This window comes from Carettochelys insculpta, chromosome 6 (genome assembly GCF_033958435.1).
Source record: "Carettochelys insculpta isolate YL-2023 chromosome 6, ASM3395843v1, whole genome shotgun sequence".
Taxonomy (NCBI): Eukaryota; Metazoa; Chordata; order Testudines; family Carettochelyidae; genus Carettochelys; species Carettochelys insculpta.
In genome coordinates, this window is record NC_134142.1 from 41,367,551 (window position 1) to 41,382,560 (window position 15,010).

The window sequence follows — 15,010 nt, forward strand, 5'->3', positions numbered from 1 at the left end:
ACACGTGGCCAGGGGCGCACACGTGCGGTCCGAGAGAAACTGCTGGAAAGTTTCCCATCTGCGGCGCCGGGGCGAGCCCGACACCTATTGTGGAGCACCCACGGGGACACTCGTAGAAAAAGGTGGGGATTTTCACTCTTTACCAACCAGTGCTGCATTGGACTCAGCATCCAAGAGTAAAAGCCATAGTCCTCAGGGCTACTGCAGAGTTATGAAGATGGCAGAGACATGGGCAGAAGGAGAGAGACAGCTCCAAATTCCAAGTCTGTCAATCTGACATCTACTGCCTGTTAGTTCAAGTAACACCCACCTGTGACTAGAAGAGCGACAACAACTATTTCTGCAGTCATAGAGGAAAGTGAGTGCAACCCTAGGCAAGCTGCCCTGCAAGACACTCCTAAGCACTTTGTATTAGTTACAGTCAGGTACATGTGACTAAGCTCTAAGAGGGGCTGCGTGGTGCACTCTGGTCTTAGTAAGCGGATGGGCTGGCCCAATCCACTAGCTCTTCACCTCAGGACACCGAAGTCTAACCCTGAGGAGTGTTGAGTGAAAATTAAACCGGCTCGGTAGTCCTATTTCAAAGTTTGCTGCCTAATTGGGCATAGATCAGCACAATCCACATCCGCTACCATGAAGAAGCTCCAGGAATGATACAGCTGAGGAGACAGAAGGCTGGAAAAGCACAAAAGCACTAGAATCTTTGAGAAAGGATCAAAGGGCATTGGCAGTGCAAGGCCCCAGAAGTGAAAAACAAGAGCTTTGCAAGGCACGATTGAGGGGCCTTGGCAGAGATTTTATTTATATTGTCGTTCTTGTCACTATGGAAGCTATTTTTATTCATATTAATTAGTTACATCAGAACACACTGACAGAAACTCTGGCAGTGAAGAGTCCCTTAGATTGCCCAATTGCTTCTCAGTTTCTTCAGGAATGCTCTGCAGCAAAGACCAGAGGATCAACCACTCACCCACAATATCTGCCAGGGATGTCAATGTTTCACCAGTTAGCCTCACCCTAAACAGATGAGGCTTACTCAGTACAGTTAACCAGTAGGGAATGGGGTCATCACGGGTGGTGGGGGGTCACACCACTGCAGCTGGGCTTGAGTGGCCCTTCTTGCCACGGACAGAGGCTGCTCCAGATAAGCTGGAGTGCCCCCCATCCATGGCAGTGCCACAGGCAGGGATGCTGCAGCTGGGCTGGAGCAGCCTCAGTCCTCAGCGCACACTGGATGGGAGTGCTCCAGCCCTGCTGGAGCATCCCCCATCGGCGGCAACAGGACCTCTCCAGCCATCCCTCCCCTCATTTAATCAGTTAAACCTAACATTTAACTGGTTAACTAATTAAACTGGATTTTACATCCATAATATATGCCCCCAGTTCATTTCACTCAAAACTTGTATTACAGTCCTCACTAACTAACTGGACAAGCACGATACAAACAAGGCCCTCTTGCTGTCGTTAGGCAACATAAGACTATCTGTCTTCCCACTCCCCCAAGAGCTGAGTGCCCTCTTGACAGTGCTTCACTTCAGTCTAAGCAGCAAGGAGCCTGAAGTAAGGATCAAACCTGCTTTCATCCCTGTGGCTGATTGACTTAACCAGCAGCTCAGTGGATGGCATTGCTTTTGATAGAGCTCTCTCTGCTTCCCAAGCCTTTCGGGGACTCAGCCTTGTGGTGTGGTCATCTTACCTGTGATCTGAGGTATGCATACTCCTGTGATCCATATGGGACACTCCGCAGAGAAGTGAGGTAGTCATAGGTGATAACAGCTGTCTGAAAACCAAGCCAGAAACAGTATGAAGACTGAAATTACCTCAGATTAAACCAAAAAATCCTTTATTAAAAGAGACTCTTTCTATTTGGCTTTAGGCCCTAAATTTAAGTTTTGTTTAAAATAAAAGTGTTATGAGGAACAAAAGAAATACAGATAAAAACATTAATGCCAATGAAAATCAGTGGTTTATGCTTATGGAAAAATTCCCTCCAGGCAAGCAGCTCAGTAACGCTGAGCTAATAAAAATAAGTAATACTCTGTACTTCTGTAGCACCTTCCATTCAAGGCAATCAAAGCACACTTTATGGATATTCATAAATTAAACAGCCCAACCCTCCTGGGAGATAAATCAAGATAATGTCTATTGTCCATATGGGGAGAATCAAAGCAAACACTAGGAAAGTGAGTTGGGCAGTGTCACACAGTGGGTCAATGGCTGAGTCAGAAACAGAACTGAAAAAACAGCTGATAACCAATACTGTGCCTTATTCAGAATCTGCCATGTACATGAGGTAAAACTAAACAGCCCGATGGTTACATGTGAACTGGAACCTTTCATACCCCATCTCTGCAGCTAAATCATAGTCCAGGATTAGCAACATCAGAACAGCTTCCCTGGTGTCAAACTGTGATGTCTAAGCTGTCACTGAGGCGATGGGATAGGAGAGGTCAGACCAACATCCATCCACACCATGACAGCCACTCTGATTTGGTAACTGATTAGCATTACAGTCACCTTCGCTGGTTACAAATAACACATCTCTGTTGGTGTCCATGCAGCAGCTCTTCTGCCAGTGATAGCCTCTCCCACGTGCACTGCCGCACTGCCGCTTGTTTGGGACTGCGGCTGGGGGCTGTGTGCTACGTCCGTCCCGCTCACTGTGACCGCCGGCAGGGATCGGGCTGGAGAGAGCTTCCTCCGTTTCTGCACCGAGTGGGTGAGGGAAGCCGCCTTCCTTTTATGGAGCCCTGTGGGTCCCTCCGATTGAGGCCTCTCCGGCATGTCTGGCTGGAAGGCCTTATCAAACAGCAGCATTTCCAGCCGCTTTTCTCTATCCTTTCTTGCTCTGGCTGTGAGCTTTGCACAAAAGGAACACTTCTGGGTAACGTGTGATTCCCCCAGGCACCTAATGCATTGACTATGCCCATCGGAGGCCAATAGCAGGAAAACTCTTCCATGGGATGAGTCTAGAACCATTCCAATAAATTGCGGCCAAGGCAACAGAACACTACAAGGCTATCACTGATGGCAAGAAGAAATGGAAGTGGGGGGAGCACGCAGCACTCCTTATATTATGCCATGGAAGCACCACTTCGGGGTCATTAGAGCTACTCTTCTAAGGATACCATTGAGAGAAGAACTTTCAGCACCGGTGTATGTGGAAAGCACACACACCTCATGTGAAATGGACATGAGCAATCACTTGAAGAAAACCTTGTTACAAAGATATAATATGGGGATCCAACCACATGCAAAAAAAAATGCTATGACCTGTTTGACGAATATAACAATGAGCCAACCTACAGTCAAAGGCGAAACACTCTTAGCCACCCCAGATATTAACCCCATTAACAAAGCGAGTGGGTGGTCATAAACCAGGGGTCTGCAACCAAAATAGAGAGAAGACCCATTTTGTTCAAATTCAGTTATAAAATCAATACTTCATAAGCTGCAATGCACATGAGTTTGAGATGGTCCTTAATAAATAACATCAAACCATACTTTTTGTCACCCCTATTTTAAGAACAGTGCACACACAATGATCTGTACCAGTTAGAAAGTTAAATCACCCCCATGTCCAGGCTTTACCTGCCTCAGCTCCCAAATCTGCCCCTTAACCTCAAGCTTTACCCCCACATCCCACCACCCCCCTCCATGCCCAGGCATAACCCCTATCAATGCCAAATTGTTTTCCCCCTTCCCCAGGTTTAACTTGCCTCAGCCTCCCTGCCCCACCCTGCCCACTCAATCTGGATCTTACTTGCCCATCCTCTGCTCTCTCCCCACATGCACACTGTGTCCCCCTGCCCTAGGTCCCCCGCAAACTTCTCAGGTCAGAAAGTGCATACAACTTTCCCAGCTGCTCCTCACTCAGCAGCACCAGCACCAGGCTCACCGGGTCCCAAGGCCGAGCAGGGAGCTGGGCTGGGTCCTGGGAGAGCTGACCTTGCACTGCCAGATGCAACTCCAGGCTCCGGCAGCTGCTGAGAAGGAAGGAGGAGCTGGTGGGGGCGCCACTTCCTCCTTAGCATGGCTGGGCTTTTTCGAACAGGAAGAGGAAAACTTGGCCGCTCCTCCCCCTGCTCACTTTCTCCATGTACAGAGTGAGAGGCTTCTTGTGCTGTCCCCGTTGAAATAATGGAACTAAACTGAATTGTTTTAATGCTGGCCATTAAACCAGTTCAATTTAGTTCCACTATTTCAGCGGAGGCAGTGTAGAGAGCCACAAGAGGAGTCAGCAGTGGCAGTGCCCAGAGCCACAAGTGGCTCCTTAAAGAGCCACATGCGTCTCCACAGCTGCAGGTTGCCGACCCCTGTCACAAACCATGTTTGGAGTTGACTAGGCAATTAAGTGGTTATAAACAGGTTAAAAGTTGTAATGTGGCCAAAGTAACATTTTTCAGGTGCCTAAGTGAATGATGGTTCCTAAACCCTATTTCCAAGAGAGACTTAGGCACTGAGGAGTGTAAGTCTCAGTAAAACCCAATGGGAGTAAGGCTCTGAAGATCCTAGATCACTTTTGGAAATGCGACTTAGGTGCTTTTGAAAATTTTATTGCAGGCCTGAGAATGCCTCTCCCTCTCACATTCAGTAAGGGCAAGAATGGATATTCAAAGCACTTTCACAAAGTTTTAGCTGCACTGTGCCCGGGTCATTTGCTGGTATTAACCAGAGTTAGTCATGAATTCTTGATAACTGAAAGTCTTTAAATCATGATTTGAGAACTTTAGTGACTCAGCCCAACATTACGTGTCTACTACAGGAGTGGGTGGGTGAAGGTCTGTGGCCTGTGAGCTGTAGATCAGACTAGATGACCATTAAAGTCCCTGCTGTTCTTATAGTATAGAAATCTAATCAGAGCATTTGACAGAAGACTGAGCTGCAGAATCCCCATCTGGATTTCAAACCCTACCACTATCCTGGATGCACAGTCCCTGTCACTGCAGATGGAATCTGCAAAAAAACTGTCTAGAATCAGAGTTCCAAACAGCTCTAAACTTATAGGACATTTGATTCTATGGCTGGATGAATGCCCAGCACCAATGTAAAACTAGACAGGGCCCTTTACACAAAATACAGCAAACACATCCACCAGCCCAGCTTTCTGGAGGCAAAGGAAACAATGTCATTTCTGCAGTAGAAGGGGAGTCACTGGAAATGAACAATGGGTGAACTCTAAAAGATCCAGACAAGAATTTACCTGAAACTCCGTGCTCTGGAGCGAGGTTGGCAATCAGATACAAACAGGGTTTTGCTCTTTCCTTTTTGGATAGAGATTTTTGGTATGTCCTGAAACCTGTTGGAAGAAGGCTTTTCTTGTGATTTTTCAGCCCTTCCTGTCCCTGCTGAAGCCAGGAGTGGAGAGGCAGGTGAAGAAGTATGTGGAAAAAGACTAACAGGCATTTTCCAACATCAGAAAATAGCTTTGAAACAGAGGACTTTCAGGTCAGCTTTGGGGGAAGGTTTGGGTTGGTTCTTATATTATCTCTTGTCAGTGATGGTAATTATCACTTTCAACTTGAAAAGAACCAGCTAACAGATTGCCCTGAATTACAGAGGAAGAGGAAATTAATTAAGCAGTCACTAATTACATAATCTTGAACAACAAACTGGTATTATGATTATTCTGATATGCAAACCTCACATTGTTAAATCCCACAAGTGTTTGAGATGAACTTCAGCTATGGCAGAGGATTGTAACTGGATGATCTCTGAAAAGGCGGAGTCTGTGTTAGACCCTGGACTATGCAGAAGGCAAACAAAGTAGCAACATCAGATTCCCAGTGCTATCCAGAATTTAGAGGTTTTCTGTGAGTTGCTACTATCCAGGCCCTAAAGAGCAGCTCACTTCCATCAAAGATTAGTTCTTCTTCCTCCATGCTCCTGAGAAACCGATCTTCATAATCATAAAACCTGAGAGAACATCCAGTCCCTCTAGCTGGCAATGCAGGATTGATGTCCATATGCATTTTCCAGCCTTTTGTCAAGTCTAGTTTTAAAAGTCTCAGAGGATGGGGCTTCCACTTTGAGTCATGCAGCTGCTGGCTTCCCACAACCCTCAAGTTATGCACCAACCTAGCCATGTCCTGAAATGGAGGTACCCACTCAATGTCCCTGCCTCTCAGGGTTTTCTTTCCTGATTCTCCAAACCTGGGTTCAGGCCACAGTTCTACCTCAGGCCACATAAGGAAATTTAACAAGGTCAGATGAACAAGTGTAGATGAATTTAGAATTTCTCACCAAATTCAAACAAGCCAGAAATTTGAGATGATAGCGGAAAGTCAGATTTTTTTTTTATCTTGCCTCTCCATGTCTTTTTTCATATTTATAGATGTTGCTGCTGAATTTGGCCTGCACATGTCCCTGCAGACAGTGACCCTAGATGCAGCGTAGCTCTGTCCCAAGAGGTTGAGTTACGTATCCAATGGTTTGGGGTACTTCTCTAATATAACTTTTTTGAGCATTTTGAACCTCACCTGCCATAACTAGAGCCCCTCTCTCCCTCAACCAAAAATTAATGATGGGACTCTCCTGACCTGCTAAGTAGAGGTCTGCCCAGGGCTGGATTATGGAACAGACATTATAGCCTCTAGGTCCCCAACTTCCAGAAACATATGGTTACAACAGAATCTAAGCCAGCAGCTCGGTGGGGTTCAATGTGGGGCCCACAAGTCATTTTGTTTACTGTTGCCAACGTACACAGAGATCAATGGAATCTGGGAACTCTGCATGTGGGCTTTTCCTACTGGTATTACAAAAGTGACACCCATGTAAAGCAAGAGCACATGAAGTGAGGTCCAAGCTGATTGCACACATTGACTGTGAGAGCCACCCACTGCCTCTGCATCCAAAATGCTGCTACACCTCAATAAGAAAACCTTGCCAATTCTATGTATGCAAGCATAGTTAGCAAAACTACCCTTTCCCACAAGACTGACTTGATTATGACAATCTTATGAGCTGGTGAAATTCAGGAGAGCCAACTAGCTCAGACTGCCCCACACTGATTGAAACTAATTTTAAAGGTGTCTCCACCCCTCATGATTGGGGAGAAATGCATGAAAATTAAGTATTAACACCTGCTGACCCCGATAAAGAGCAGATCCCTGACACTGGGAAGACAAAACTTAGTGCAGCAACATGGCAGAAGTTCACACTGAAGCAATCTAACCATACAGTGCGTTGTGTATGTTAGGAAAAGAAAAAAACATTTTAGAAGTATTCCCTGTATTCTTTAGAAGTTCTTAGGGGGGCGAGGGACCAGCTGCAGATTTTTCTATGAGATATTATGGTTGTAGCTGCTGCTGTACAACCCTATTATTTCTGGAAGCAGTATGGTCAAGTAGTGAGCTGAGCCTGATAGAACTCTCTTTGTAACCCATTGCTCCTAGTCTAACAGCTCCGCTCTGACTGGCCCCTGGCCACTTCCCCTCTTTGTACCTCAATTTCCCCTGAGGCATACAGGTGGTAAGTTGTGCTTGTGCAGTGAATATAAGAACAGCTATATTGGGACAGGCCACTGGTTCACCTAGCCCAGTTCTTCCATAGTGGTTCATGTCAGATGCTTTGGAGTAAAAAACACAAAAATAAAAACAGGCAATTACTGAGTTATCCACTCCTGGCTTCTGACAATCAGAGACCAGGGGGACACAGCACGGGGTTGCATCCCTGACATCTTAGCTAATAGCCATTGATAGACCTGTCCTCCAATGACTTCTCTAATTCTTTAATGAGCTCAGTAATTCTTCCGGCCTTCACAACAGCCCCTGGCAAAAAGTTCCATATTTGTTTTAAATCTCCTGCCTATTAATTTTGCTGGGTGACCCTTAGTTCTAGTGTTGTGTGAAGGAGTTTAAAAAAAAAAGTGTCTTTATTCACTTTCACCACACTCATCAAGATTTTAGAGATTTTTTTTAATCATATCTCCCCTTAGCTGCCTCTTTTCCAAGCGGAAAAATCCCAGTGTTTTTATTGTCTCCACAAACAGAAGCCGTTCCATGTCCTTAATCACTGTTATTTGACCTTCTCTGTACATTTTCATTTTCTAATATAACTTTTGAGATGGAGTGACCAGAACTGAAAGCGGTAGTCAAGGTATCCTATAGATTTATTTAATGGCATAATGATATTTTCTGTCTTGCTTTCTATCCTTTTCCTAATGGTTTCTAACATCTTGTTAGCTTTTTTGACTGCCACTGCACATTGAGACGTAGTTTTCAGAGAACTATGCACGATTCTAAAATCTCTCTCGAGTAGAACAGCTGACTTTAAACACCATGGCTGTGGCCACACTTGGCCAAAACTTCGAAATGGCCATGCAAATGGCCATTTTGAAGATTACTAATGAAGCGCTGAATTGAATATTCAGTGCCTCATTAGCATTAGGACGCTTCCAGCCGCGGCACTTTGAAAGCGCACGGCTCAGTGCGGCTACACGGGGGTCCTTTTCGAAAGGACCCCACTCCTTTCGAAATCCCCTTATTCCGAGGGGAATGGCAGATGTAATTTTATGTAATATGTAATGGCAGATGTAAATTTATGTAATAAAATGCACAGTGTCTACCAGAGTGGAGCTCTGATCTTTGATTTGTGGCCTCTAGGCACTAGATGGTTATTGTAGTATGATCCAAGGGGAATAAGGGGATTTTGAAAGGAGTGGGGTCCTTTCGAAAAGGAGCCCCATGTAGCCGCGCCAAGCCACACACTTTCAAAAGCGGCGCTTTCAAAGTGCCGCAGACAGAAGCGTCCTAATGCTAATGAGGCGCTGAATATTCAATTCAGTGCTTCATTATTCATCTTTGAAATGGCCATTTGCATGGCCATTTCAAAATTTTGGCCAAGTGTGGCCACAGCCCATCATTTTGTATGCGTAGCTAGGATTAGGTTTTCCAATGGGTACTATTTTGCATTTTTAAACACTGAATTTCATCTGCCATTTTGTTGCCCAGTCCCCAGTTTTGTGAGCTCCCTTTGTAATACTTCACACTCTACTTTGGACTTAACTATCTTGAATAATTTTGTATCATCTGCTAACATTGACTCTCCACTTTTCAGCCCTTTTTTAAAGGTTAAGTTGAACAGCACTCATTCCAGTGCAGAACACTTGGGGAAACCACTCTTTTCTGCTCTATATTCTGAAAGCTGACCATTTATTCATATCCTTCATTTCTTATCTTTTAATCAGATACTGATCTATCAGAGCCTCTTCCCTCTTGTCCATTGCTTGAGTGCTTTTGGTGATGGACCTCAACAAAGACTTTCTGAAGCCCAAACACACTGCATCCCATGGATCTCCCTTTTCCATATGTTTGCTGACCCAGCTCAAAGAATTCTAATAGACTGGTAAATCAAGATTTTCCTTTATAAAAGGCATGTTGACTCTTCCCCCAACAAACCAGGTTCATCTGTATGTCTGCTAATCATAGTAAAGAACAGAACTGCAGCCAATTTGCCTGGTGCTGAAATCAGGCTTATCAGCCTGGAAGTGCCAGATCACCTCATTAGTATTTTTAAAAAAATAGATGTCCCATTAGCTACCCTCTAATCATTTGGTACAACTGATCTAAGTGATATATTACATATCACATTTATCAGAAAAGTAGCCGAGTTAGTCTGTATCTTCAAAAACAACAAGAAGTCCTGTGGCACCTTACAAACTAACAGATATTCGGGAGCATAAGCTTCGTGGGCAAAGACCCGCTTCATCAGATGCATGACTCATGAATCTGACGAAGCGAGTCTTTGCACTTGAAAGTTTTTGCTCCTACATATCTTTTAGCCTATTACATACAACTTTTAGTAGTTCTGTAATTTCACATCTGAGTTCCTTCAGAATTCCTGGGGTAAATACCAACCAGCCTTGGTGACTTATTACTACTTAATTTATCAGCTTGTTCCAAAACCTCAGCCGCCACCTTAGTCTGGGACACTGAAATGATGAAGTGACACGTACTATGCTTCACGTTATTTTTAATGCGGTGGTGACAGTTGATGTTTCTACTATACACATACACCCTCCAAATCAAAACAAACAACCTCAGCTCCTAGACACTCCGCACATCACTTTCGGCTCTGGCCTATGCACCTTTCCAGTCTGCGTACAGGGTCATGGATTCTGAGATCAGCTACAGATCCTGCTTCTTGCAGTGCTGCCCTCAGGGGACACTCCCTAGAATTCTCTCTAATGAAGCATTTTAAATGTGCAGAAGCAGCACCTTAGTACTCAGAGCCTGTATGTGATGGAGCTCCTGTCATGAAGTGACAGATGTACAGTACAAGAGAAGTGCAGGGAAGGCTGATCTCCTATACAGTTTCTGACCTACCTTTTTTGGGTGTTGGAAAATGGATTGTCCACAGAGGAATCTCATGGAAAGCTGCCATGATTATGTTTTTGCACGCTGTGGTACACTTCTGTGGTGAAATGAAGGAGACACCCCTCCAGGACCAGCAGGGCTCTTTGAGATTTTAGAAGCAGTGCGTGTGCTGCTCCTATGTGCACCTCCTGCCTTCTCTCTCACTTCACCCTTTCCCCGACAGAAATCCCCAAACACACACTTATAGACACCAGCCTCCTCCTCAAATTCCTAGCACTGAGGCCCCAAGACAAGGATTACCAGGAGGGTACCAACATATTTTTTATTCAGCAACATGGTCTCAATGATCCATGAGGCTATGGCTACGCAGTGATTGTTATTTCAGGATACATTTATATCCCGAAATAGCAACCCCACAGCTAAACACAGTGCTCAGAATAGCAGCATTATTTCAAGCGCAATATTCCATTGCCACTACCGCGCCGCGCCGCCCCCCCCCCCCCCGCATCCCGGGAAGGGTAGCGGAAATTTTGAAGGCAAAATAACTTAGCTAATTTGCATTGCACAAAATGCCTCAGTTATTTTGAGTCACAGCTACTGTGTAGCCGTAGCCTGAGTGAAGGAGAAAGGGGAGTCACCATCAAGGATGTGGAATGCAGCTTCAAAGGAAAATGACTGGAAAAAGCATTGAGGTGACGCACCAGACTGAGCCCTGGATGAGAGGTGGCAGAAGACTATGTGGGGTAAAAAGACACAGTAAAATGGGTGTTGGCCCCACAAGTCTATCCTAACAGATTCACCAATAAAGTATAGGTTCACTCATTGTCACAGTGTTTCTCTTTTCCCTCTCTCTCTCCTTCACTGTAAACTACACTCTAGAATGTCCATATTTTCAATCTCTTTTTTCTCCCACACAAATCTCAAAACAGAAAAACCCAAGTTTCTGGACCTCTGACCCAGTTATACACATGAAACGTATCAATGCCGAAAACTTGGTTCTAGGGCCTGAAATCTCGTGAATTCCATTCCCTCTTAGGGATCCTTCTAACCCAGCCAGCAAATCTTTCATGGCGCCCCTCATGCAACCTGCCAGGGTGAAACTTACTGTGGCAATGGCTCTGCCCACCCGAACAGCTCCAAAATCATTGGGATCCAGGTACTTGCTACTGTAGAGGTAGAAGCCAGAGGTGGCCACTGCCAAAGAGACAAGTTTCAATGCCCTTCTGGCCATGCCAGCAACCACTGCAGAGACACAAAAGAAGAACCATCATCACTTGAGTGGAAGAAAAGAGTACATGGGGAACAATTTAGGTCAGCCTTGGGAAATAGTTCAGTCGCACATATGCTTTGAGCTGAATCAGCTGTCAAGCAAGTACAGGAAGATTTTCTAGAATGGATGACTCGACAAGTGCCCATAATTTCTATCTCTTGCTGTGAGAGGACAGTGGTGTGTAGTGCTTAGTGCTCTGGGAAACAAGCCTTCCAAGTTTTAATCCAGACTCTGCTACTGACTCCACATAATGCTTCTCTGTGCCTTCATTTCATAGTGATCAGTAGGCAGGGGCATACGGAGCTCCACTCCAAGCTCACGATCATACTGCAATAGCCATCTAGTGCCTAGAGGCCACAAATCAAAGATCAGAGCTCCACTCTGGTAGACACTGTGCATTTTATTACATACATTTATATATTAAAACAAGATCATCTCTAGCGCTAAAGGATTTACACTCTAAGTAAAAAACAAGAGACAATGGAAACATAAAACAAACAGCAGGAGCACAAGGTAACAGTGAGTCAGTTACGATTAGTGTAATAAGCAGTAGTCACAGCACTCCAGCTGCCTAACCATTATCATGCCTTTTGTAGGCTGCCATAGGTCTTAAGCAATTTAACGCAGTACAGTTAGATTTTTTTTTCTTTTATTAAACGGGGTACTCAGGTAGGTAGGAAGCACAAAGGTGCTGTTGGAAAATGTTCCAAATAGACAGGAAAGGTTGTCATTGTTGATGGAGGGGAGAAGGGGTAGGGGGTCAGATGGCAAGGCAGAGATATGCCATGAAGCGCCTTAGAAGTAAAAATAAGTAGTTTGTGCCTGACAAAGTGGGAAAGGACTGCAAACAGAAACAGGCAGAGAAGGGGTGACGTGGTCAAAGCAACAAACCAGGAAGATAACTGCTTCTCATCAGGATGGTGGTAAGCCGGGGGGGGGACATTTACGGTCCTATATAACCAAAGCTGTAGAGTCCACTAGCAGAGTATGAGAATGGGCATCATGACAACAGAGTGCTAGTCCTGGCTTTGTCTTTAGCACTAGATATAAGCTTGGGAAAACCTCTTAACATCAAACTTTCAGTTTCCCAAAAAATGGAGGAAAGAATAATATATCTATTTCCATACTTTTAGACCTGTACTAGCTAGTTACATTTGTAAAGTAATTTGACCATGTATAAGTTTTAACTATTATTATTAATGGAGGCATTTTAGGGTTGGGCAGTTTTATTTTAATATTAGGCGCTAACTAGATTTTGCTCCCTCCCCCACAGGGATTTCATGATGTGTCAGAAACTCTAGCACTCGCTCTTACCTCTGACCAGGTCCTTTCCTGCTTTATTAAATGACACTTTTGATTATTCAAGCCTGAAAAATGCCTACAAATCCATTTTTTCCACCTTGTTCCATTGACAAAGTTTTTCATTTCTACTTCATGCATCTTCGGTAATGGAATTAGGATGGTCAGTTTCCTTTTCTGTTTCCAATCAATTTCACTCCAGTTAAAAAAGCCTAAGGCTGCTGTTTAAATATCCAGCAATTACATGAAGAAAAAAATTTACCCACATCTTTTTTTATTTGTCACAAATCATAGATTCTCGCCTTTAGCTACAATCATTTGGAAGTGCGCTCTTCATAATGACAGACCTTAGGGCTCTACTTCACTCAAAGGGGAGTCCTATGACTCTGCTTCTCTTAGACTGGATCCAAGCCTTCACCATTCTTGTTTTATAGAAGGGGCTCCTTTAGAACTGTTCATTTGGCTTGGTTCCCACAGCAAGTAGGAACTTGGAAACTTTGGCCTGGATCCATAAAGCAGCCTAAGAGTTGCAACATTGCACATTACAGTGCTTAATGTTCAGGCACCTAGGAAAAAAAATCACAGAACACTACAATGCACAAACCCTAAGTTAAGCATGTAAACTTCCTTAATGAGCAGGAAGAGTTTGATGCCTTACAGTGAAATTCATAAAAGCCAGAATGCTAGGCAGGGAGCCATCTAAGCTAGCCAGTGAGAGATGCAACAACAGCCCCTGTCCGTATGACACAGTTAGGCACCTGTCTGTCATTCATGAACCTGGAGGCCAGTGGCTTAGGTACCTAAATGGTTTCTTGAAGGATGAGTTAGTCATCTGTTTGCTCCACACAAAACAGACAGGCAGAGGAGGTGGGAAGGGAAGGGATGGGGGAATTAGTATTAAACTTGGGTATTCCACCTCCCAGCTGAGTGGTTGGTAAATTGTTCCAATGGTTAATTACTCCCACTGTTACGTATTTTGTCTTATGTCCAGTCTGAACTTCCCTAGCTTCAACTTCCAGACACTGGATCATGGGACACATTTCTCTGCTACACTGAAGAGCTCATTATTAAATTTCTCCCCTGTAGGCATTTACAGGATGATATCAAGTCATTCTTTTAACCATCACCTTGTTACACTAAACAGACTGAGCTCCTTGAGTCAATTACTATACCTAAAGTGACCATCCGTCCCATATTTGGGGAGACAGTCCCATATTTAGGGAGCCAAAAACTCATCCTCACTTATTTTTTAAATGGGACCAATTGACCCGTATTTGGCCCTCCGTGGTGACCTTTTCCTGTGCTGACCAGAGACTCGCAGTGCTTTATTTCCGGACACCACCATTTTAAAATGTTGCTCCCCATCTGCTGCACCACTGGGACACCACTGCCAGCCCCAGCCTTGCTTGGTGCGTGGTTGGGCTGGGGACAGAGCTGTGGGGCAGCAAAGTGGGGGCTGGAGCAAGGGAGGTGCGGCCATCACCAGAGCCCCCTCCATCCCCAGTCCCCACCATGGGCCTGGGGTCAAGCCAGAGCCCTACTGCGGCCGGAGTCTGCACAGCATGGGGGCAGAGACCCAGCCCCAGCCACATCACAGGGCCAGGGCTTCAGCCCTGTATGGTAGGGGGCCAAGGCCTCCGGACCCAGAGCCCCACCCCCACACTCCTGCCACAGGGCTGGGGTGGAGCTGGGGCTGGAGCCCTACCAGGGTGGCCCCTGCTGTGGACCTGGGGCCACAGCTCTGTGCGGTGCAAGGTCAGAGCTACCCCCCACCCAGCCCTCACTGCATCACAGAGCCAGGCCTGGAGCCTTGTACTGTGTGGCTCCAAGGCCCCTCTGGACATCCTGCAGGGCTGGAGCCCCATCTACCCCTACACTGGAGCCCTGTGAGGCATGGGGCTAGGGTCAGAGCCCCTCTGGAGTCTGCAGCACCAAGACCTGAAGATCCTGCCTGCAGACTTGTTTCTCTCCCCAGCCCCAGTGGGCCAGTGGTGGGTTCTGGCTGGGAGGAAGGGCACAGGAGCAAGCTGGGGCCGGGGTTAGAGTGGGAGGTAAAGTGCAGCAGTGGGTGCGGGGCTCAGGAGTGGGCTGGAGGGGAGAGGTCTGGGTGGGAAGAAGGGTGCAG

General features: G+C 45.6%; 1 protein-coding gene across 2 annotated transcripts in view; it reads right to left on the bottom strand.

Annotated features, from left to right (window-relative positions):
• ADCK1 (aarF domain containing kinase 1) overlaps positions 1 to 15,010 on the bottom strand; it is a 173,995-nt gene that overhangs the window by 144,670 nt on the left and 14,315 nt on the right. For both annotated transcript variants that reach the window (XM_074996703.1, XM_074996704.1), the window contains exons 2-3: positions 11,422 to 11,558; positions 1,697 to 1,780 (exon numbers count right to left, since the gene is read on the bottom strand). In XM_074996703.1, the coding sequence (XP_074852804.1) occupies positions 1,697 to 1,780; positions 11,422 to 11,547 (210 nt within the window). In that variant the 5' untranslated portion in view covers positions 11,548 to 11,558. The remainder of the gene's footprint in view (positions 1 to 1,696; positions 1,781 to 11,421; positions 11,559 to 15,010) is intronic.